At 40.4% G+C, this 23,733-nt stretch overlaps 1 protein-coding gene across 4 annotated transcripts in view; it reads left to right on the top strand.

Annotated features, from left to right (window-relative positions):
* Nucleotides 1-23,733, top strand: part of SCN11A (sodium voltage-gated channel alpha subunit 11) — a 178,316-nt gene that overhangs the window by 115,101 nt on the left and 39,482 nt on the right. For all 4 annotated transcript variants that reach the window (XM_074406054.1, XM_074406053.1, XM_074406052.1 and 1 more), the window contains 8 exons: nucleotides 2,000-2,141; nucleotides 3,034-3,231; nucleotides 4,110-4,283; nucleotides 8,066-8,195; nucleotides 9,281-9,519; nucleotides 11,215-11,394; nucleotides 13,749-14,123; nucleotides 16,296-16,727. In XM_074406054.1, the coding sequence (XP_074262155.1) occupies nucleotides 2,000-2,141; nucleotides 3,034-3,231; nucleotides 4,110-4,283; nucleotides 8,066-8,195; nucleotides 9,281-9,519; nucleotides 11,215-11,394; nucleotides 13,749-14,123; nucleotides 16,296-16,727 (1,870 nt within the window). The remainder of the gene's footprint in view (nucleotides 1-1,999; nucleotides 2,142-3,033; nucleotides 3,232-4,109; nucleotides 4,284-8,065; nucleotides 8,196-9,280; nucleotides 9,520-11,214; nucleotides 11,395-13,748; nucleotides 14,124-16,295; nucleotides 16,728-23,733) is intronic.

Raw genomic sequence — 23,733 nt, 5'->3', positions numbered from 1 at the left:
AGAGACGGGGTTTCACCATGTTGACCAAGATGGTCTCGATCTCTTGATCTCGTGATTCACCCGCCTCGGCCTCCCAAAGTGCTGGGATTACAGGCTTGAGCCACCGCGCCCGGCCAAATTCAACATTATTACAAAAAATCAATGTTAGAACTAAAAGATAAATTTGACAAACTAGCCCCAAAAGTAGAAAAAAGACAAGAGAACAGAAAATCTGAGAATAAACGTCAATCCTGAAGTCCCAACTTTTGACTAAGTGGGAATTCTAGAAATAGAGCACAGATTAAACAAAAGGAAGGAAATTAGTGAAGAAATGATGCAGAGAACTTACCTGGGACTAAGGATGCAAGTCCCTTGGTGCTCCAGAAGGTACCCAACACAGTAAATGAGAAAGGACCACGCCAAAGACATTATCATAGCATTTCAGAACTTTCTGGAAAAAAAGATTTTAAAACTAAAGAGGAAAAGAATGTCACCCACAAAGGAACAAAAATCAAACTGGCCTAAGAATTCCTAGCAACACAGGATAGTAGCTGAGCAATGCATTCATATTGCTAAGGAAAAATTTTCAACCCAGAATTCTATTTCTGGCCAAACTACCAATTGATTGTGAAAATGGACTAAATATATATTCATATATGCAAAGATTACACAATCTTCTTAAGAAGCTAATTGAGAGGTGCTCCAGAAGAATGAGGGAGTAAAACTAAGAAAGGGCAACATGAAAACGCCAAGAGCCAATGTCTACCATAGCAAGAAGTTAATCAACAAGAACTACAACTGATAAATCAAGTATCAATGTAAGCACTATTTAGACATACAGAGGTAAAAGAGTTAACAGTTGTTGAATTTGGGGTGTATAAATCACAGTTAAAGAATTATACAATTAGGCCGGGCGCGGTGGCTCAAGCCTGTAATCCCAGCACTTTGGGAGGCCGAGGCGGGTGGATCACGAGGTCAAGAGATCGAGACCATCCTGGTCAACATGGTGAAACCCCGTCTCTACTAAAAATACAAAAAAAATTAGCTGGGCATGGTGGTGCATGCCTGTAATCCCAGCTACTCAGGAGGCTGAGGCAGGAGAATTGCCTGAACCCAGGAGGCGGAGGTTGCGGTGAGCCGAGATCACGCCATTGCACTCCAGCCTGGGCAACAGGAGTGAAACTCCGTCTCAAAAAAAAAAAAAAAAAAAAAAGAATTATACAATTGATTTCATTATAAGCTTTTGTGTGCATGTAATTTTTAAACCATGTGCATGTATTGCTTTGATTAAAATACTATTTACAAAAAACTAAAAAATATGTACCCTTAGTACCTATCATAGATACACTCAATAATGTGTGTTTTGGTAATATGGGGAAAAGCCTATATTCAAAGATACTCATTGCCCAAATGTTTTTGTAAGAGTGTAGGACTATCAATTACTGAAACCTAAATATTCACAATTAGCAGAGCAGTTAAATAAATCACAGAACCATAGACATGAAAAGAAATGAGGTATCTCCCTGTATGGTGATACAAAAAGAGCTCTAAGCTATATTGTTTCATTAAAAAAAGCGAGGTGCAGGAGAGAGTGCAAAGCATGTTCACATTTGCATATTATAAAAAATTGTATATAGATATAGATGTGCTGTATATTCATAGCAAACTTCTGGAAATTTACAAAAGTAACCACTAACTATTGGTTCTAGGAAGTGGGATCAGGAGACTGGGAAGAGAAGGAGACTTAGTATTCATAGTATGTGCTTTTTTACTATTCATTGTTCACATGTCACTATACTCAAGTTTTCAATGAAAAACTATCTTATATGAATTTATTAATGAGTTCATTAGCAAAAGAGTCTTGTCAGATGGGCAGTGGCCACTTTACAAATACTCCTTTCCTCTAGAGCTCCTGGTGTGAGCCCACAGCCCTCGGAGAAACCAGTGTCACTGGGGGTAAAGGGAAGCCTGACTGTGTCATATATAATTCTTTCTCTGTTCCTTTGTTTCCAATATCTAGTTCCTGTTCCTCACAATATGAATGTATGCACACCACAATTAATCCTGACTATAATTACACGAATTTTGACAACTTTGGCTGGTCTTTTCTTGCCATGTTCCGGCTTATGACCCAAGATTCCTGGGAGAAGCTCTATCAACAGGTTATCTGTTTATAGTCTCTCTTTTTCCTCTCCTCCTCCCTCCATCCTTTTCCTTCCCCCTCTGTCACTTACCTGTTTATCTACCATTTATTTATAACTATCATGCATCCCCCACTTTTGTCATCTGTCTCATCTTTAACAGTTGTACTGTTAAATTCTGCCTTACTAATTCTGTTAGAAACTTCAAGAAAATTGGCCCGGCATGGTGACTCATGCCTGTAATCCCAGCACTTTGGGAGACTGAGGCGGGTGGATCACTTGAGGTCAGGAGATCAAGACCAGCCCGGCCAACATGGTGAAACCCCATCTCTACTAAAAATACAAAAATTAGCCAGGCATGGTGGCAGGTGCCTGTAATCCCAGCTACTCAGAAGGCTGAAGCAGGAGAATCACTTGAACCCAGGAGGCAGAGGTTGCAGTGAGCTGAGATCATGCCACTGCATTCCAGCGTGGGTAATAGAGTGAGACTCCATCTCAAAAACAAACAAACAAAACGAAACTTCAAGAAAATTATAAATGTAATATTTGGGAGAAGACTCCTCTTCCTAGAAATATTAGGCCCCTCCAGATTCCCTACTGCCTGAAGTTTTACCACTAACATTATCTTTCTTGCCATTTTTATCGTAAAAATGCAAATACTCTTGAGAAAGTTATAGATAGTAAAGTCCCTGAAACTTCCATGGGAAGGTATAGCTCGTATCTCCCCATGGACAGACAGGGCATCAGGAATCCCTGGGGTTTTTAGGAGGCTGTAGATGATGCTATGGCCAACTGAGCCCACCAGTGCTGGGTAAGACCAATTGCCTGCTACTGGGTGCTCTTTGCTCCGGGTGATGGTCATCCTCCTGTGGAAGAAGGCTTGAGATGTAAGAACATGCTCTGTCTTTTGCAGACCCTGCGTACTACTGGGCACTATTCAGTCTTCTTCTTCATTGTGGTCATCTTCCTGGGCTCTTTCTATCTCATTAACTTAACCCTGGCTGTTGTCACCATGGCGTATGAGGAGCAGAACAAGAATGTAGCTGCAGAGATAGAGGCCAAGGAAAAGATGTTTCAGGAAGCCCAGCAGCTGTTAAAGGAGGAAAAGGAGGTAGGTACGTGGGTTAGACAGTGGGATCCGGTTTGGGGAGGGGAAGGGGCCCCCAGAGGCAATGTGGCCTGAGACTCAAGACTGCCACTCTTAGCCTGGTCTCAGCACTTTCTCTACTGGTGCTTTTCTGAGAATGCAGGCCCCTTGCAGAATGGCTGTGCTGCTGTCTTGCACAAAGTTGTCCAGGCACCAGGCCCTTGAGAACCTTGAAACACTTGGTCTTGATGCTGTTTGACCTTCTGAAGTCTAGCCTTTCTAAGACATGCCCCTAATAACTGGCTAGATGATACACCCTAAGTATATGTAAATGCAGGCTGTGCTCCAGACGTTCTTGTGGAAATCTGGAGATGTTCGAGTTAGGGGCCTTTGCTTGAGGTGGGCCCTAGAACATCAGTGATCACTCCTCCCTGACTGAAATGCTTGCCATATTTATAGGCCATTCTAATAGTTTTCCTGGAATCTTTATATTCTTCCAGCTCATGTCTAAGATTTTCAGGACAGGGACCATGTTTTATATTTCACTCATCCTCTACAAGATTTGTCAGAAGGACGCCCCTCCTGAGTGCTTGACATCTTCATTGTCAGGCGTAAGTATTTGTTGAGTGCCTAGCACATACTGGACACTGCTAAGGGGCAATGACACAGAGATATGAAATAGTCAGTGCTGCTTTTGGTGGCTGCAATCTCTATGCAAAAACAAGACATGCTTTCCCAGATAAATAATAACAGAGCTAGTACAGTCCAGGTAGATGATGAACAATTTAAATGATACAGTGCTACCAGAAGAGAGATTTCTACCACTCTAAGGTTAGGGTCATTTGCAGTATTTCATGAGGAGGTGTAATCTGTTGTTTAATTGCTTTTGTTCACTTTTGTAGGCTCTGGTTGCCATGGGAATTGACAGAAGTTCACTTACTTCCCTTGAAACATCACATTTTTCCCCCCAAAAGAGAAAGCTCTTTGGTAATAAGAAAAAGAAGTCCTTGTTTATGAGAGAGCCTGGGAAAGACCAGCCACCAGGGTCAGATTCTGATGAAGATGCCCAAAAAACGGTAAGTCTTGTCCAGGGAATTAATGATACCATAGTGCTGTTAGGGTCCCATTGCCAGTTGAATTGAAAAAATTTATTTACTCATTTACTCATTCATTCATCCATTTACACATACTTGCATCCATCCACATATCTTTTCAATTATCCATTTATTTGTAAACATTGATTTCGAGTGTACAGTATTTATTCTCTGCTGGGCACTGGGATAGGTACTGCAGATACATTATTTATACTCCACAGAGTATACAGCTAATGATGGAGACAAGCTGATAAGAAGGCAGTTACAATTCAGTGTGATGACTGATGTTCTGATTGCTGTGGGAGGACAGGGGAGGAACGATGTGTCAGTGTGGGCTCCTTCTGAAGCAAACCCAGACATTACAATGCAAGTAGATTATTTGGGAAGTGATCCCAAGAAGCACTGGGAGAGGAGGGAAGAAGTGCTATATGGAATGGAAGGTAATCAATGAAGATGCATTATCAAGCCAGTTACTACTGAAGCCAGGTAGTTGGAGTTTAATCATTCTGGAGTAAGGGCATCAGAGTGTATATATCCTGGTATATATACCAACTTTGGTCCATCATAGGTTAAACATAGGTTAAAGACTGCTGAAGACTGAAGACAACAATCTCCCTCTAATTTCCTACTTGCTGTGCACTAGGGAAGAGGGGATTTCAGTCACCAGAGAAAGTCCTCAAGTAAGGACATATGGGTGTGAAAACCAACAGCATCCAGAATTTGTGGGGCCTGGAGGAAAAGTGGGTTAGAAAAGGGTTCCCAGACCCCTTCCTTACGTCTTACACAAAAATTAACTCCAGATGAATTAAAGATTTAGACGAAAGACATAAAATAACACCATAAAAACCCTAGAAGAAAACCTAGGCAGTACCATTCAGGACATAGGCATAGGCAAGGACTTCATGACTAAAACACCAAAAGCAATGACAACAAAAGCCAAAATAGACAAATAGGAGATAATTTGACTTAAGAGCTTCTGCACAGCAAAAGAAACAATCATTAGAGTGAATGGGCAAACAACAAAATGGGAAAAAATTTTTGCAAGCTACCCATCTGACAAAGGGCTAATATCCAGAATCTACAAAGAACTAAAACAAATATACCAGAAAAAAACAAACAACCCCATCAAAAAGTGGGTGGACGATATGAACAGATACTTTTCAAAAGAAGACATTTATGCGGCCAACAAACATATGAAAAATGCTTATCATCACTGGTCATTAGAGAAATGCAAATCAAAACCACATTGAGATACCATCTCACGCCAGTTAGAATGGCAATCATTAAACAATCTGGAGACAACAGATGCTGGAGAGGATGTGGAGAAATAGGAATGCTTTTACACTGTTGATGGGAGTGTAAACTAGTTCAACCATTGTGGAAGACAGTGTGGAAATTCCTCAAGGATCTAGAAATAGAAATACCATTCGACCCAGCAATCCCATTACTAGGTATATACCCAAAGGATTATAAATCGATCTATTATAAAGACACATGCACACGTATGTTCATTGTGGCACTATTTACAATAGCAAAAACTTGGAACCAACCCAAATGCCCATAAAAGATAGACTGGATAAAGAAAATGTGGCACATATACACCATGGAATACTATGCAGCCATAAAAAGGATGAGTTCATGTCCTTTGCAGGGCCACAGATGAATCTAGAAACTATCATTCTCAGCAACTGACACAAGAACAAAAAAACAAACACCACATGTTCTCACTCATAAGTGGGTGCTGAACAGTGAGAACACACGGACACAGGGAAGGGAACATCACACACTGGGGTCTGTTGAGGGGTGGAGTGCTAGGGGAGGGATAGCAGGAGGTGGGGAGGTTGGGGAGAGATATCATTAAGAGAAATAACCTAATGTAGGTGACAAGGGGAGGCGCAGCAAACCACCATGGCACATGTATACCTACGTAACAATCCTGCAAGATCTGCCATGTACCCCAGAACTTAAAGTAAAATTTAAAAATAATAAAAATAAAAATAAATAATGAAAGAAAAGTGTTCCCAGAAGAAGCATTGAGTCAGCTGAAAGGATGAATTCATCAGCAAAAGGAATAAGAGAGCATTACCTGCCGAGAGAACAGCATATGCAGAAGCCTAGAAGCAAAGGCAAGCAGGAGAACATGACCCACTAGAAAACTTGCCAGCGTGTGTGTGTGTGTGTGTGTGTGTGTGTGTGTGTGTGCGCGCGTTCACATATGCATATGTGTGATGAGGCTGGGGGAAGGGGGTGGCAAGAGGCTATAACAGCCAGATAGGGGGATCACAAAAGACCTGGAAAATAAAGCTAAAGAGATTACTCTTTGCACTGAGGGCAAGGGGTAAGCAGCATTGAAAGGTTTATACAAGAAAGGAGTATGACTGGATTTATGAAATCCTGGATGTGTTGAAGACGGGGTTGGAGGAGGGCAAGACTGGAGTCAACTAGGTAAGAGGTTGTTGCAGTAACCAAATAAGAGGTGGCTGTGGCTTAAACCAGGGTTCAGGCAGTGAGGATGAAGACGGATTAACAGGCAAAAATGATCTGCAGAAGATAAAGTTTAGGAATTGAGTTGATGCACAGTGTAGGGATGAGGTCTTGTTTCTGACATGATTAGCTAACTCGATGGAGGGTAATTTATGGAGACAGGAAAGGCACACATTTTGGGAGTGTAAATGGCATGTTTAGTTTCAAATGTGCCAGTTTTGAGGTGCTTTTGACCTCCAAGCAGGAATGTTGATTAGGCGGCGTGATGTGCAGAAATGAAGCTGGGGGGATGGGCAGCAGAAAAAGTTATTCTTATCATGAAGATGGGGGATGTTCACAATATTTTAATTGGAGAAAAGTCAGAAGAGAGGAAGATGCTGAAGATATAGGTAAGGATGGCAAGAGCCACTTTCCTGAGATAGAGGGAGATGCAGAAGGTAGAAAGTAGATATGTATGCCTGATAATGGGGCAGGGAAAGGTAATCGAGGGGCCTTTGCAGAATCAGCTAGAAGGATCCCATCCACTGCTCTGATCAGTTCTCTGCTATAGGAATAGGGAGACATCTCATAGAAAGACTGTCTAGATTGGCTTATCACATTAGGATAGTTCCCTCTGGGGCCCTCGTCAGTCAGAACTGTTGGAAAAGAAGTCATTATGAAAACCTAAGTTTTCTGGATAGTGGGAGGTTTGCAGTCTTTAATTCCAGTGGCTTTAGAAATGTAGGTAGACGTGAGAGTCAGCTCACCCTTGGGCACGGCCGGAGAGTGCTTGAGGTTTGGCATATACACTTTGTGATATTTAGCATAACTGTTCTTTCTTGTTACCGCCAGTTTTAAAAATCAGTTTAGACAGTTCAAAGCACTTCGCAGTTTGGCCCCACACACCTTTTTAAATTTACACTCCACTTTTGCCCCTTGCAAACATTGTTTTCAAATTGGATTTTATATTGCTTTCATACCCTGGACCATTGCTCACTAATTTATTGTAAAATTTTGTTTGCTCTTTGTTGGCAGTGAATAAAACACAGAGAAAGTAAACTCTCTATAGGTAGGACTCTAGAAATGTGCATGCATAAGAAATATGAATGACAAAACAGATGTATCTGTTAAATATGAAATAAGAAAACTGAATATTTGGCATGCTGTAAAGACGAGGTGAGTCAGCCTATAGAAAATGTTGAGCACTTTGGTTGCGTGTGGCATTGGAACAAAGTAGTTTGTTAAGTTTTGAGGAGAGGCAGCCCCTGTCTTTAGAAGGTGCACCATGCCTTCTCTTACAGCCACAGCTCCTAGAGCAAACCAAACGACTGTCCCATAATCTATCACTGGACCACTTTGATGAGCACAGAGATCCTCTCCAAAGGCAGCGAGCGCTGAGTGCCGTGAGCATCCTCACCATCACCATGAAGGGTAAGTTCCACCCCAGTCCAAGGGAAAGCACACTGCAGTGATTCCTTCTGTTTTTCTAGAAGCCCTCTGCAAAGGAGGCTGTTTTGGAATCAACCTACGGTACCGTCCTGCAAAGAGTGACTTCCTATGCCTCTTTGGAGAATGTAAACAAAGCAGCTCACAAGAAGCAGACCTTCCCTGTGGGCCCACTCTAAACTAGCACTTGGGTAGTGGTGGAAGCTGGCTAGACTTAGGATGGGACTTCAGACCAAATGCATAGACAGGGTCTCACAGCCAGGCCAGGCAGTCACAGAAGATTTGAATGACAACAATAGTTAGTCAAAGAATAGAAGACTGACATCTCCAGGAGGTGACAGTTATTGAAGTTAGAGTCAGGAATCCCACATGGGCAATAGAAGACCTGTGTAGACAGGCCGAAACTATCTGATGGAGCAGATTAACAGCAGGTAACAGTACCCCACGCCACACGTTGGTGTTCAGGAGCAGGATCAAGTCCCTGCAACAGGGGGTCAAATAGTCCTCCAGCACTTTTGAGCCTATTGCATCATCTCCTTTTTTTCTGCATGTGTCCCTGCAGTGGTGCCATGGAAATCAGGGGTGCCAGGGAAATCAGAGGTGGCCTGAACTCAACTAGTGGATAGAGTTTTACTTTTACTGTTTCAGTGCTTACGGATGCCCGTCCTTTGAGGCCTGGTTGCCCCTTTTGCCTCTGTTACAGCTGACCCTATGGTCTGTCTTGAGTGGACATAGCTTGGGCCTGTATCTGTCTCTCTCTTGGATCCACAGCCAGCCAGTGTTGACTGCCACATCTATATCTCTAACAGCAAAGCCCAGCTCCTGGATGCTCACTAAAAATGTAAAGATTTGATGGACTTGACTATGCCACATGCTAGTTACATGTGGAACATTGTCTCTTCTGCACTGTGACTGGTGGAAAAACCTTTCTGGCTACACAAATCAAAGCCTTCCACAACTGATCATGTACAAGAGGCCCTGGGGAAGAGGGATGAAGGAATGCACTCAGGCAAAGGGCATCTGGGTTGCTTCAGAGCTAACTCCTCAACCTCTCACCCATTCTCCTCTAGAACAAGAAAAGTTACAAGAGCCTTGTCTCCCATGCGGGGAAAACCTGGCATCCAAATACCTCATGTGGAACTGTTGCCCCCAGTGGGTTGGCATTAAGAAGGTCCTGAGAATCGTGATGACTGACCCCTTTACTGAGCTGGCCATCACCATCTGCATCATCATCAATACTGTCTTCCTGGCCATGGAGCATCACAAGATGGAACCCAGTTTTGAGAAGATGTTGAATACAGGGAATTTGGTAACTTTACTCTTCTTAAAAATAGAAAACATATTTCGAACTTTAAGGTATAACTCTTTCAAAGTTTTAAACATTTTGTGACTGGCCTAACCTAACCTAGGTTTTCGATCCCCTTAAGAGGAGCAGCAGGAAAAGATGTCCATTATGGTTTTACTTTTACCCGGTTCATTTCAGAAATTGCCCACGGACCCCGAGTTGGCCCTCTGGTATGTTCAGGCATCTGTTTGGTCATTCAGTGGTAAGCCGGATGCAAGCAGACATCCTAAAAGCTCAGCTCTCTGGGACAATCAAGAACGTGTGAATAATATCTAGAGAACTCTGGTAATGACTACTGTGGCCCCAGTGATATTTATGACATCATTTGTCACAAAATAATGTGACTACTATTACTAGGTGTTATTCTTCCTGGAAAGATGAGTCAGGGCCTGGCAGCCTTGGGAGGTTCACATTCCTGGGAGGGGTTGTTGGAGGGGTGGTCACCGTGGGGTGGGGTGAATTTCCAGACTTGAGCCTGCTTCCATATGATTCTCATTGCATACATCTAGTCTCAGTTAAATTGGGAAAATTAAGGGGAGCAGACTTTTCAAGGACCGTTCACTTCAGTTTATGGTTCTTGTGGAAGGCGTTTTTCTCAAGGAAAAATTAGTTCCCCAAATATCAGAAAGAATAAATAATCATCCACCAAATGATCTACACTAAATAGCCGATGAGTTAATGAGCTGACAACCTTACCAAATACAAATAAATACAAATGAAATCGAGGAAATCCTTTCTTCATGGCAAATAGCAGTCTTATTTGTGATTTGCTTTATTTTCTGCAAAGATATGGAAGACAGATTTAGTTTTTAATTGGCTATTACATTCAACATTCTCACAAATTTCTTAAGCCTGTATTTATCTGATTATTGAAGACAAAAACAAAACTATTCTGCTCAGGGAAAATGCAAACTTTAGCACTTTTTGTAATTCCTGCCTCTCCTTTTTGTTCTGTGATATTTTGTTCTGGAAGCGTGAGCTTTGCATCCTGAAAATTCTTAGGATTATATTCTGATTCACTAATTCTCCTTTCAACCACAACCAATCTGGGGCTTATCCTATGTATCTAGTTGTTCAAAGACATTTTTTTTTCCCCTTGGTCCCTGGAAGTGTTTTCTAATTCTATAATCTGTGCCTCTTTTTTGTTTTTATTTTTAATTATTCTGATGAAGGTGTTGAAATTAGGTGGTGAGGTGAACTCCTCCTCGATTCTACTTTGTAGGGGATAAATATTTATCTTTAGTTTTCAGGGCTATCGTACACATTCCTTCTCTCCCCATTTTCATTGCTTTAATTGGTATTCTAAAGAGAATTCAGATGACAAATTGCCTGACACTTTCTGTCATCCTGCCATCATCTACCGGTAATGCCATTTTGCTTTATCTTCAACAGAATGAGAACTAATATTCATTTGCCATTCTGGTGTCTGGGAGCTTGGTTACATTGCTCTGGACACCACAGAGAGGGATGGAGAGAGCAGTAAAGTCATAGCGAGGTTCATGCTACAGCAGTAAATGTTTCTATTGCATGGACTTTAGGGTATAGTGTATCAATCATGAGAATACTTTTCACTTCTTTGTAGTCTCTCTACTTCCCTTGGGCCATTCTTAAAAGTGTGTCTCCACAGTTTCCTTCTCATTCTTCTTTGTCCCACTGTAGGTTTTCACTAGCATTTTTTTAGCAGAAATGTGCCTAAAAATCATTGCACTCGATCCCTACCACTACTTTCGCCGAGGCTGGAACGTCTTTGACAGCATCGTTGCTCTTCTGAGTTTTGCAGATGTACTGAACGGTATACTTCAAAAGAAAAGCTGGCCATTCTTGCGCTCCTTCAGAGTGGTAAGGCACTTTCTTATTTTACTGCGTGAACATAGCTGCCTGAGTGAAAAAAGTCTTGAGCGAGTTCAATAGCTATCTTGGACTAAACTTTAATTTATCTCACCTTAACCCCAGAACCAAAACTGCTCTCCTCATCCAGCACAAGTCTTTACTAGCCTTGCAAGTCCCTGGGGGTCCTTACTTAGCAGAAACCTTACGCTCCCAGCCCCTTCCTGCCAGGGATGACCCTTTAGTCAACTGGGTACAAAAATGTGTCTCCCGGTGTGAGGATTCTTCTCCTTGCTCTGTGCACGACCCCTCTAACACTCTTTTATCCCATGGAGCTCTGAGACAATAAATAATAAATAAGGAAAAATATTCATATCTCTCAGGTCATATTGGGCTCACCAAGGTGGGGTGAAGACTGTAGAACACAGGGGAAGGATGGGTGCTGCCGGCGGGTGGTACCTCACAAGTTTCCTTCTCACTGCTGCCAGTGCTACATTCCTGCTCTGTCGTCTTTGCCCTCTATCCAGTTTGGAAGCATTCTGACAACCTTTACAGAGTGCCTAATAAAACCGACGTGAGGAAAGGCGCAAAGATGAGGAAATCACTGTCTTTGAGAAGTTTCCAGCACAGGAGTGGTGCAGGACAGGGCCACCTGCACAGTATAGTGAGACAGGGCCCAGGAGAAGTATAGACAGAGGACTACAGGTAAATCAGATCTGAGAGGGAACTAGAAAACCTCCAAGGTGGGATTTTGTCCTCTTTCAAAGATATTTACCTTTTTTTTTTTTTCCAGATAGGATTTCTAAGCCTATAAAGTAAGACACTTTATTCAGTTACCTAAGTGTACATTTTATACTTTTTATACTTGGGATATAGAAAGAGGTTACACTGCTCAAAGTCTATTGTTATTAAGCTTCCCTACTAATGTTTTATTGGCACTCTGGTGAGCAAAATTGCATTTGCTTTATTATTGTTTAGGCTTATTACAGCCATGCTATAATACATGGAAATCTGTGGCAGTGTCTGTATATGAGAATGGAACCACAGTTTTATTCCTAGGATGTTCCTACCTCCCCTTTGAGTAGACAATGACAGTCTTCTTCAAGCAGAAGTCTTACTGACCCGCAATATTTCCATCCCCAAATAGGGGATGTGCTTAACAAAATTGTACTTGGGAGTAAACCATCAGTTTACATTAAAAGTTAATATAAGAAACAATCTATAAAAAAGTTGCTGTGTTTTCTCTAAAGTTGTTTGCTATAAAGTCTGTGAGGATCTGGGATAAAATTTCTCTTTGGAAACAGTATACGAGTCTTGAATAGCTGGTTGCCTTTTCTCTCCTGACTACAAATGCCATATTGCTCTCATCATTCCTATGAGGCTTAGATTCAAACTCGTGGTCTGAATTATATAATACAGAAGTCAGCAAACTTTCTGTTAAGGGCCGGATAGTAAATGTTTTCAGCCTTACAGGCCATGTGGTCTCTGTCACAACCATTAAACTTTGCCATTGAGGCACAAAAAAAGCCATAGACTTTCAAAAACCAATGAGTATGGCTATGTTCCAATAAACTTCATTTATGGATGCTGAAACTTGAACTTCATATAATTTTAATGCACCATGAAATATTCTTTTGATTATTGCTATTTTCTTTTCTTGAGATAGATTCTGGCTCTGTTGCCCAGGTACAGTGGCATGATCTCAGCTCACTGCAACCTCTACCTCCCAGGCTCAAGCCATCCTCCCTCCTCAGCCTCCCAAGTAGCTGGTGGCACATGCTACCACACCGGGCTAATTTTTGTATTCTTTGTAGAGATGAGGTTGCACCATGCTACTCAGGCTGGTCTTGAACTCCTGGGCTCAAATGATCACCTACTATGGCCTCCCAAAGTGCTTGGATTACAGGTGTGAGCCGCTATGTCTGGTGTGATTGATTATTTTTCAATCACTTAAATGTGGAGAAATATTCCTGTCTCTGAAATCATGCCAAAAAAAAAAAAAAAAGGCATTGGACTGGATCTGGCTCTCAGAGTTTTCTGACCCTTGGTATATTACATAGAATCCCAAAACATTCATTTTATATAATAATTATGTAGCTCAGTCACCATGCTGATCCCAAAGTCTTTCATTATTAAAAAACTAAAACAAAATATTTCCATTTTCAAATAAAAAAGTCAATACAGGTGAGTTTCAGATTATGACAGAGAGTTGGTGACTATGTTGAGGATGGATTTAGCTTTGAAAAGAGTTTTGGATGTCATCAGTGCTGTAGTTTGGGTATAGGTCATTTGCTCTATAGATGAGCAGGCGGAGTTTGTCCTTAACCGGCTTTTCTTCCACTTTTGTTTGTTGTCTGTTTTTACAGCTCAGGGTCTTCAAGTTAGCCAAATCCTGGCCAACTCTGAACACACTAATTAAGATAATCGGCAACTCTGTTGGAGCCCTTGGAAGCCTGACTGTGGTCCTTGCCATAGTGATCTTTATTTTCTCAGTAGCTGGCATGCAGCTTTTTGGTTCTAGCTTCAACTCCCAAAAGAGTGCAAAATTATGTGACCCGACAGACCCGACAGTCTCATGTTTACGGCACTGGCACATGGGGGATTTCTGGCACTCCTTCCTAGTGGTATTCCGCATCCTCTGTGGGGAATGGATCGAAAACATGTGGGAATGTATGCAAGAGGCGAACACGCCACTGTGTGTTATTGTCTTCATATTGATCACGGTGGTAGGAAAACTTGTGGTATGTTTCTTAGATTTTTTTCAAAAAAGAAAAATCCCTACATGCCTGTCAAATGCATTACTTCTTTTGTAAAACTTTACTAGTAAAAATTAATATTCTAAATATAATGCCAAATAAATATTTGAAATATTCATTCAAATCTTGTTTGAAAAAAGTAAGATAAGCATGACAAAAACCTCTTTGACACATATTACTCATTTGACTGATTTCCCAACATTTATTTCATTCCAGAAGATTATTCTAAGACAATTGTATTCTCTTCCCCCGTGATTGGCTGAAATAGGAGTTTGGGACTTAATTTGGTCAATAAGATGTAAAGAGATGTCAATTGGAGAAACTTGAGAACAATCTTTTGTCCTTAATTTTTTTTTTTTTTTTTTTTGAGTCAGAGTCTTGCTCTGTTGCCAGGCACCAGGCTGGAGTACAGTGGCACAATCTCAGCTCACTGCAATCTCCGCCTCCTGGGTTCAAGCAATTCTCCTGCCTCAGCCTCCCTAGTAGCTGGGACTACAGGCGCACACCATCACACCCAGTTAATTTTTGTATTTTTTAGTAGAGATGGGGTTTCACCATGTTGGCCAGGATGGTCTCGATCTCTTGACCTTGTGATCCACCCACTTTGGCCTCCCAAAGTGTGGGGATTACAGGCCTGAGCCACTGTGCCCAGCCAAATCTTTTGTTCTTAAAAAATATGTGGGGTTTTTTTTAAAATCCTTTTACTTCCTCTGGGCTTTTTTATGACTATGACCCCTGGAAAGCCAGATCATGAGGTTGGAACTTTGGTGGAATTGCCCACAAAAATATGGATCTGACATCTAGGACTACTGTGCAACCCTCTCCTGTTTGCACAGATTGAGAGATGGTATACTTTGTGCAGTTTCTTTAGGTCCTGTTGCCTTAACTTCTGTGAGGTGTTAGTGCCTAGCCAGACCAAACATTATGCAACCATGAGAAGAACCAGGCTAAAACAAAGCCAACACTGACGCAGGTAGAGTGAAAAGAGAGAACACACCTGTATTTTTGTTATAATTGGTCCCCTGTTCTATTTTTAAACTTCTTGTTATGCTACAGATTTTTGTTGTGTAAGCTGGCTTAAGTCTGTTACTTGTAGCTGGAAGCATAGATATTTATGGGGAGGCTAATTAAGTGCACTTCATACCTGTACTACACAAAATCTACTGGATCAAGTTGGTGCTATGGTGCAATATAATTAACTCTCTACACTTGATAGCTTTATCCTAAGTACCTAATAAATGGTGTACATAGATAGTAAGTGAAACATACAAAAGCTCAGAACAGGGCCTCACCAATGTGAGTGGGAGGAGAGCACCGAGAAAGGAGTTGTGGAAGATTACAGAACTTGAGAAGACCACTTATAAGGTAAGGAGGACTTAGACATGCAAAGATCCAGAGATGGGAGCTCTCACAGTGAAACTGAGGAACTATGACTAGACCCATTCACACCCACCAGGCACTTCTCCCCAAAGGCTGTCTGTTGTTGAGCTAAAGAGAGCCACAAACAAAGGAATCTGAGGAGGCAAAGAGGGTGAATAAGAGGGTGTGTAATTGTGAGCAAAGAACCCAGGTAGGAAGATACTGGGAATACCTGATTTTGAAGTGGTACGTGTTTCAACAGAAGAGTTGCAGATTTGGTCCAACCCCCTTGATTGGCCCCAGTACGTTACTGAGGTTAGGGCAACAGGACCTCAAGAGACTGCAATGTACATCATCTCACAAATATGCAAACAAGGAAAGACTGCACATTAGTCTTGAATATCAGATTAATATCCTTGTGGGAAATTCCAGCAAAAATTAAAGCTCACTGTCCAGCTGTTCCCCAAGAAATGTACATTCTTAATTTTGCCACATGGCTATCCCCTTCTGCTTTTCCCTGGCCAGGGTCCCCTCATCCATGTTGTCTGTATGTGGGGAAACTGGACCTGGCTATTGCACCCTTTAATTTCATTTTTTATTCTGTCTTCCTGCTTCTATTTGTTTTTTAGTCTTCTGTTCTTTTATTTATTGTATATTTGAACTTTCTTAGGAGACAGCGGGACATAAAACTCTCACTTGATTCTGTTTTTAGTCTTGGGGAAAAGTTGTTCTGGAAACCCGCTGTATCCTTCCCTTTGCTAAACTGTCTATTCTTCTTGTTACCCACCCCATTCTCAGGTGCTCAACCTCTTCATTGCCTTACTGCTCAATTCCTTTAGCAATGAGGAAAGAAATGGAAACTTAGAAGGAGAGGCCAGGAAAACTAAAGTCCAGTTAGCACTGGATCGATTCCACTGGGCTTTTTGTTTTGTGATACACACTCTTGAGCATTTCTTCCATAAGTGGTGCCGGAAGCAAAAGTCACCAAAGCAAAAAGAGGTGACAGGAGGCTGCGCTGCACAAAGCAAAGACATCATTCCCCTGGTCACAGAGATGAAAAGGGGCTCAGAGACCCAGGAGGAGCTTGGTATTCTAGCCTCTGTACCAAAGACCTTGGGCATTGGGCACGATCGGACTTGGTTGGCTCCACTTGCAGAGGAGGAAGATGATGTTGAATTTGCTGGTGGAGATAATGCACAGCCTATCACACAACCTGAGGCTGAACAGCAGGTACGAAGGTTCACACATAGGCTTAGAGGCCATAAAAAGCTGGAGCTGCCACAAGGCACTGCTTGCCTGCCCTGTTCTGGGCACTATTTAAGGATAATAAAGGTGTAAAATGTGGCTGCCCTTCGATACCCACGTGCACATCTTGGGACAGGTTCCTTATTGTGGTCCTACAGGTGTGGCACAGATAGGAGGTGTCACAGAGTGCAGAGGGGAGTATCAAATGCATTTTGTTTTTATTTTCTATACATTGAATTATATTTTTATTTTAGCTTATTTTCTAATTCTTCTTATGATTTTCTCTTTGACCCACTGCTTATTTAAAATTGTTGTTTAATACTTATAAATTTCTCAAATTTCTGTTTGTTTTTAATTTCTAATTTCACTCCATTGTGATCAGAGAGCATACTTTGTATAATTTCAGTCCTTTTAAATTTTTGAGGCTTGTTTTATAGACTAGTGTATTGTCTGTCCTCCTGGAGATGTTTCATGTATACCTGAGAAGAATGTGTATTCTGCCATTTGGAATCAAGTGTTCTGTAGATGTCTGCTAGGTTTAACTGGTTTGTAGTTTTGTTCAAATATTCCATTTCCCTGTTGATCTTCTATTCAGTTGTTATTCATTCATTTCTGAAAATGGGGTATTGAAGTCTCCAATGTTTATTGTTGAATTGTCTGTTTCTCCCAACATTTATGTCACATTTTGCTTCATGTATTTTGAGGCTCCTCTGTTAGTTGTATATATGTTTATAAATGCTATATCTTCCCAATATTTTGACCTTTTTATTATTATAAAATGTCCCTCTTTATCTCTAGCAAGTTTTTTGTTTTGGAGTCTAGCTTGTCTGATGTTAAAAGAGTCATCCCAGCTTTTTAAATGGTTGTTGTTTGTGTAACATGTCTTATTCCATCCTTTTACTTTCAATCTATTTATATCTTTGAATCTAAAATTCACACCGTCCTCCTCAGTGTATAATTGACTCTTGCTTTCTTATCTATTCTGGGAATCCCTGCCTTCTGATTGGGCTGTTTACCCCATTCATATTTAATGCTATTATTAATATAGTTGATGTACTTCTCATATTTTCCTCTTTGTTTTCTATTTGTCTTCTATTTTTTCTTTATTATTTCTATATTGCTTCATTTATATTAAGTGAATATTTTCTAGTAAAACATTTTAATATCTTTAGTACTTTTTTTTACCATCTTTTTGAATTATTTCTTTATTTGGGTGCTGTAAAATTTGACATATATATCTAATTCATCACAATCCATCTCAGATTTATGTTAATTCCAGTAAGCTATAGAAATATTACTCATATATAGCTCTATTTCCCCTCTCTTCTTTTTGTACTGTTTTTAATTATACATATCTTATCCATATATATTAAAATTCAAACAATATATTTTTATTATTAATTAATATAGTTAAATGTCTACTAAAGAAGCTCAGAAAAGAGTATATAAGATTTATTTTAATAATCTTTTTAGCTACTGTTAAGTGTGCTCTGAATGAGAAGACCACCTAAACAGGTTTTGTGTGAGCAACAAGGCTGTTTATTCACCAGGTGTGAGTGGGCTGAGTCTGAAAACAGAGTCAGCAGCGGGTGTGGATAGGAGCTGGTTTTATAGGTTGAGGGTAAGTAATGGAAAGTTACAGTTTAGGGTGGTTTAAAAAAATTTTTTTATTATACTTTCAGTTTTGGGGTACATGTGTAGAACATGCAGGTTTGTTGCACAGGTATACATGTGCCTTGGTGGTTTATAGGGTGGTTTTTTGCAAGTCGGGGGTTGGGGGGTGTCACAGGGTCCAGTGTCACAAGGTTAACCTACCAGTTGAGGCAGGAACAGTGGTAGAATGTTGCAAGGTCAGTTAATCAGGCCACAGGGTCCAGTGTCACAAGGTTGACTTATCAGTTGAGGCAGAACAATCGTAGACTGTCATAAGGTCAGTTAATCAGGCACTGCAGGAGCTAGCTACTCTTCTCCTTTTTCAGTTTTCTTGTTATCTCAGACTTTCTGGCTCCAGAAGGCTATCTGGAGGTGTATGTGAGGGTCACAGGTGTCACCACAGCTTAACTGTGGTGTAGTCCATTGTGCAGTCAGTTCAAAGAACTTTGCAGTTACTTTTGGCTCTCTTCATTTGTTCCTGTGAACGTGAGTTACCTGCAGTTGTGATTTCCTTACTCCAATGCAACTTTGCTCTCACCCATATCCTTTGGGCTCATATTAGCAAATATATTTTATTTCTGTATGTTTCATACCCAGCAACACAATTTTAAACATATTGTTTTACACAATTGCTTTTGAAATCAGCTAAAAGAAGAAAGGAAAAGAAATACATATCTTTTTACCATACCTTGGTGTGTGTGTGACTGTGTGTGTGTGTGTGTGTGTGTGTGTTGTGTTGGGAGCGTGTTATATTACCACTTAGGGTCACTTTTTTTCAGTCTGGAGTATCTCTTTTAGTATTCCTTATAAGGTAGGCCAACTACCAAAGAATTCTCTGTGTTTATCTGGAAATGTATTTATTTCATTTTGATTTTTGAAAGATAGCCTCACTTGATATAAAAATCTTGGTTCACTGTTGTTTTTTCTTTCAGCATTTTGAATATATCATATCACTGCCTTTTGGCCTCCATTATTGCTAATGCAAAATCAGTGTTAATTTTATCAGTGTCATCTTGTACATGATGAATCACTTTTCTCATGCTACTTTGAAGATTTTACCTTTTCTTTGTCTGCCAGCACTTTTACTATAATGTATCCAGGTGTGGAACTCTGTGTTTTTCTACTTGGGGTTTCATTGAGCTTCTTAGATGTGGAGTGCTAGGGTCTGAATGTGTCCTCTAAAGTTCACATGCTAGAGAATTAATTCCCAAAGTAGCAGTGTTGACAGGTTAGATTATGAGAGCTCTGGCCTCATGAATGGATTAATGCTGTTGTGGGAGTGGTTTAGTTACTGTGGGAGTGGGTTCCTCATAAAAAGAATGAGTTTGGCCCCCTTCCCTCCTTTCTCTGTCTTGCCGTGTGATGCCTTCTGCCATGTTATGTTGCAGCATGAAGTCCCTCACAAGATGCTACCCTTTTGATCTTGGTCTTCTCAGCCTCTAGAACTATAGGAAATACACCTCTGTTCTTTATGAATTACTTCAGGAATTCTATTATAGCAGCATAAAATGGACTAAGATGTGTAGATTAATGTTTTCAATCCGTTTTGAGGAGTGTCCAGCCATTACTTATTTAAGTATTTTTTCTGCTCCTTTCTCTCTTTCCTTTCTGGTTTGTGAGCTTAACGGTGCTTTCTCTGAGGCTCTATTTTCTTTCTTCTGTGTGTGTGTGTGTGTGTGTGTGTGTGTGTGTGTGTGTCCTCTTTAGATTGCACAGTCTCCATTGATTCATCTTAAGTTCACTAGTTCTTTCTTCAAATGTACTGTTGGTCCCTCTGGTAACTTTCTCATTTCAGTTATGATACTTTTCAACTCCAAAGATTCTACTTGGTTCTCTTTAAAATATAATTTATATTGATATTTTGTATTTGATTATACATTGTCATGATAATATATTTTATTTCCTTAAGCACTGTATATTTAATTCTTTAAATATATTTATAACGGCTTCTTTGCATTCTTTGTCCATGAACTCTTACATCTTGACCCTTTCATGTGCAGTTTTTGTTACTGACTTTTTTCCCCTGTATGGATCATATGGTGGGGAGGGGAAGTTTTCTTGTGCGTGTGTGTGTGTGTTTTTTTTTTCATATTTCATAATGTTTGTTAAAAATTGGACATTTTAAGTAGCATATTGTGAAAACCGTAACTGATTCCCATTTCTCCTCTCTGGGGCCTCTTTATTAAATGGTAATCCAGCTAGACTATTTTAGTGAATCTGCTCCCTCTCCAACCCATCCCCCTCCATTCACACACAATGTGAAACCTTTGGTGTCACTCCTAGGAGAGTAGATCCATGGATGTGCACACAGTCAGTCTAGGATGACTGCTGTTTCAGCAAGACAATCTTTGACTCTTCTTCTGTGATCTCTCTGTTAAGCTGTCTGCCACACTTAGATTTTAGGCTCAACTAATTGCTAGATAATTGCTCTATTTTCCTTGACAATGCCATGGGGCATAAATCGCTCAACTATCTGATTCAATTAAATTCAGAAAGTGATAGCTTTTAAGTGCAGTCTTTGAGATTTGTTTTGACCCCAGGGGGACTCTACTTAGCTGTCTCTTCCCATACTTCTTTGTGGTGAACTTGCTGACCTATGTTTTAGTTTGTTGCCTTTAATGAAGGAGAGCTACCAGTCTCTTCTTAATTGCTTACCCTCAAACTATCCATTGTTTTCAAGAGCACTCTTAGACTTTTACTTCCCCACACTACTTTGTTTCAAATAAAGTCAGTTCTATAGGAAGCTTCAGAGCTTTTTTTTTCTTGTGAATTGCCTCCCACTCTGGGCAAAATCTCTTACACACAATTCCAGGCACTTGGGCAGGGGCAGTAGCCTCTCAACTTCTCAGCTTCCTTCTTTCCTAATCCTCCCCACCTCCAGAACAAAATTTTGCCATACAAGTAAGCTGGAATGAGAGTGGTTCTAGAGTTCTTGGGCTGCACTTCTGGGATAAAGTCTCTGCCCTATAAGTGAAGGGCTAGATAGAAAAAGGAAGCCAACTTTTTGGCCACACTCACCAGAAATTTAGAGGCCTTAACTCAGAGTTGGAAGAGATAAGAAATGTTGGTGGCTTGCATCTCTTGTTCTTTTTCAATAACACACATTTTTATTGGTAGACATTTCTTGGTGTTGTCATCATTTATGTACTGAAAAATGGGATTATCATTTTAATGATACTAAACAGCATTTTTTTTATTTCAAGTGCCTTGAATGACCACCATATGCCAGGTCTTGCACTGAGATAAAATACATGTGCAATAGGCTTTTTTTTTTTTTTTTTTTTTGGCGGCGTTTCACTCTTGTCACCCAGACTAGAGTGCAATGGCGAAATCTTGTCTCATTGCAACCTCCACCTCCTGGGTTCAAGCAATTCTCCTGCCTCAGCCTTCTGAGTAGCTGGGATTACAGGCATGTACCACCACACCTAGCTAATTTTGAATTTTTAGTAGAGATGGCGTTTCACCATGTTGGTCAGACTGGTCTTGAACTCCTGACTTCAGGTGATCTGCCCACCTCAGCCTCCCAAAGTGCTGGGATTACAGGCATGAGTCACCTCAACTGGCCTACAATAGGTAATTTAACATGTAGGCTGTATTTTTTAAAATGTAAGCATTTAAAAAGATTTTCCTTTTATGCAGAGATCATTGATGTGCCTTTCCATTCAAAAGGCTCAATGTCTTTTGTCAATTTCATTTAAAAAATTTAAAATTTCAATAGTTTTTGGGGAATAAGTGCTTTTTGGTTACATGGATAAGTTCTTTAGCAGTGATTTGTGAGATTTTGGTGCACCTATCACCATATCCCTTAACTGGGAGCTAGGATAAAGGGAGCCCTATCTTCTTGGCCACCTCTGTCTAGAGTGGAGCCTCCAAAAAACTTGGCTGGAAGGGTCAGGGAAGGGGGAAGTTCAGATTATGGCTTAAATGTCATCAATTTCTATCATTCTTATGAATTTTAGTAGATTTGCTTTAGCAAATGTTTCTTCATTGGCTGTACACTCTCAGAATAATTTCCAGAAACTTTAAAGTATTTTTAAAACAGTTTTTACCACTTATTTCCCAGGAGAGAAGGTCCACAGAGATTCTCATGCTATCATCCAGGAAGTGAAACTCTGTGACTTCTTCATTAAATTCTAAGTGTGTTAATTTAAAGACATTTTCAGATGATTATGTTGCTTTCATCTTCTAGTCGTGAATTTTAGGAAGTCTACTGATTTTGTTTGTTTCCTCATGTATTTTGGAATGTTAGCTTGAAAGCTCACCTTCAGTGGGAGGATCTGCCACCCTTTTTGCAGACTAAGTTCTATGATCGTCTCTAATAAACCCTTCTGTGACATCCATTTCAGAACCATGTCTTATATTGCCAACTTTGGATTCTTATCCAATAGTGATACAAGTCATATTACAGCTCGAGTCACTGAATGAGTGGGTACCTTTGCCCAGGACCTATTTCTGAGGTTGTACTTCTTCCTGTCTCCCTAAGTATGCAGCTTTGGACAATTGTAATTACAAGCATTTACTACAACGTTTTTTTTTTTTTTTTTTTTGTTTTGTTTTTTTTTTTCCACTTTCTCTCTGAAGTGCAAGAACTTTACCTCAGTCCACAGTTTCAAGCCTTTAATCTAGCTCTGGTTCCCTTCTTCATATAGCGTACTTTTAGACAACATTACATGCTATCTTATTTAAATTCTTACTACTTTATATTTCTTTTCTGTGTTCAGTCCATAGACAGATTACCCCCTTTTGTATTTATATGTTTGTGAGGTATATTTGTGGCTATATTTTTATGTGTCTGTATTTTTATATGTGCTATTACATGTGTGGAGGAATGTTCCTGAACTCTGACCTTATAATGTCAAAATTGCAGGAGTCTTCACCTAGATGTTAGGATAAAACCTTCACCCAAGATGTGGCTATAACCAGCCAAAGGCTCTGGCTGGTAGCTGCTTATGAAAAATAATTCAAAATAATGACAAATTATGATAAGAAAGAGCAATATTCTATGATTGTCTGTGCTGGCAAGGGGAAGAGCAGAGAGCCATTCTACTCTTCAATTTGTGGAAGGAATGTGGGGGTTTTTAAAGAAAGGGTTTGAGATGCAAAATAGGCGAGAGGAGCTAGGAGGTACCAGGAGGTGTGACTTGCTCTGCTTGAATTATTGCCCCATTTGGTGAAGGGGCTGGTGCCATAATGGATCCTGCCAAGTTATAAATTAGTTGCAGTCAATCTTGTGGTCAGGAGTAAGTTCTGTTCTTGAAATAATCTTTTGTTGGAGAGAGAATTCCAGAGGTACCTGGTCCCTATCGGGATCTGACTCATGAAGCTTCTAAGAAAATAT

This window comes from Saimiri boliviensis, chromosome 9, assembly GCF_048565385.1.
Source record: "Saimiri boliviensis isolate mSaiBol1 chromosome 9, mSaiBol1.pri, whole genome shotgun sequence".
NCBI lineage: Eukaryota > Metazoa > Chordata > Mammalia > Primates > Cebidae > Saimiri > Saimiri boliviensis.
Note: the sequence above shows the minus strand (reverse complement) of the source record. Positions and strands in the feature narration are given on the sequence as shown.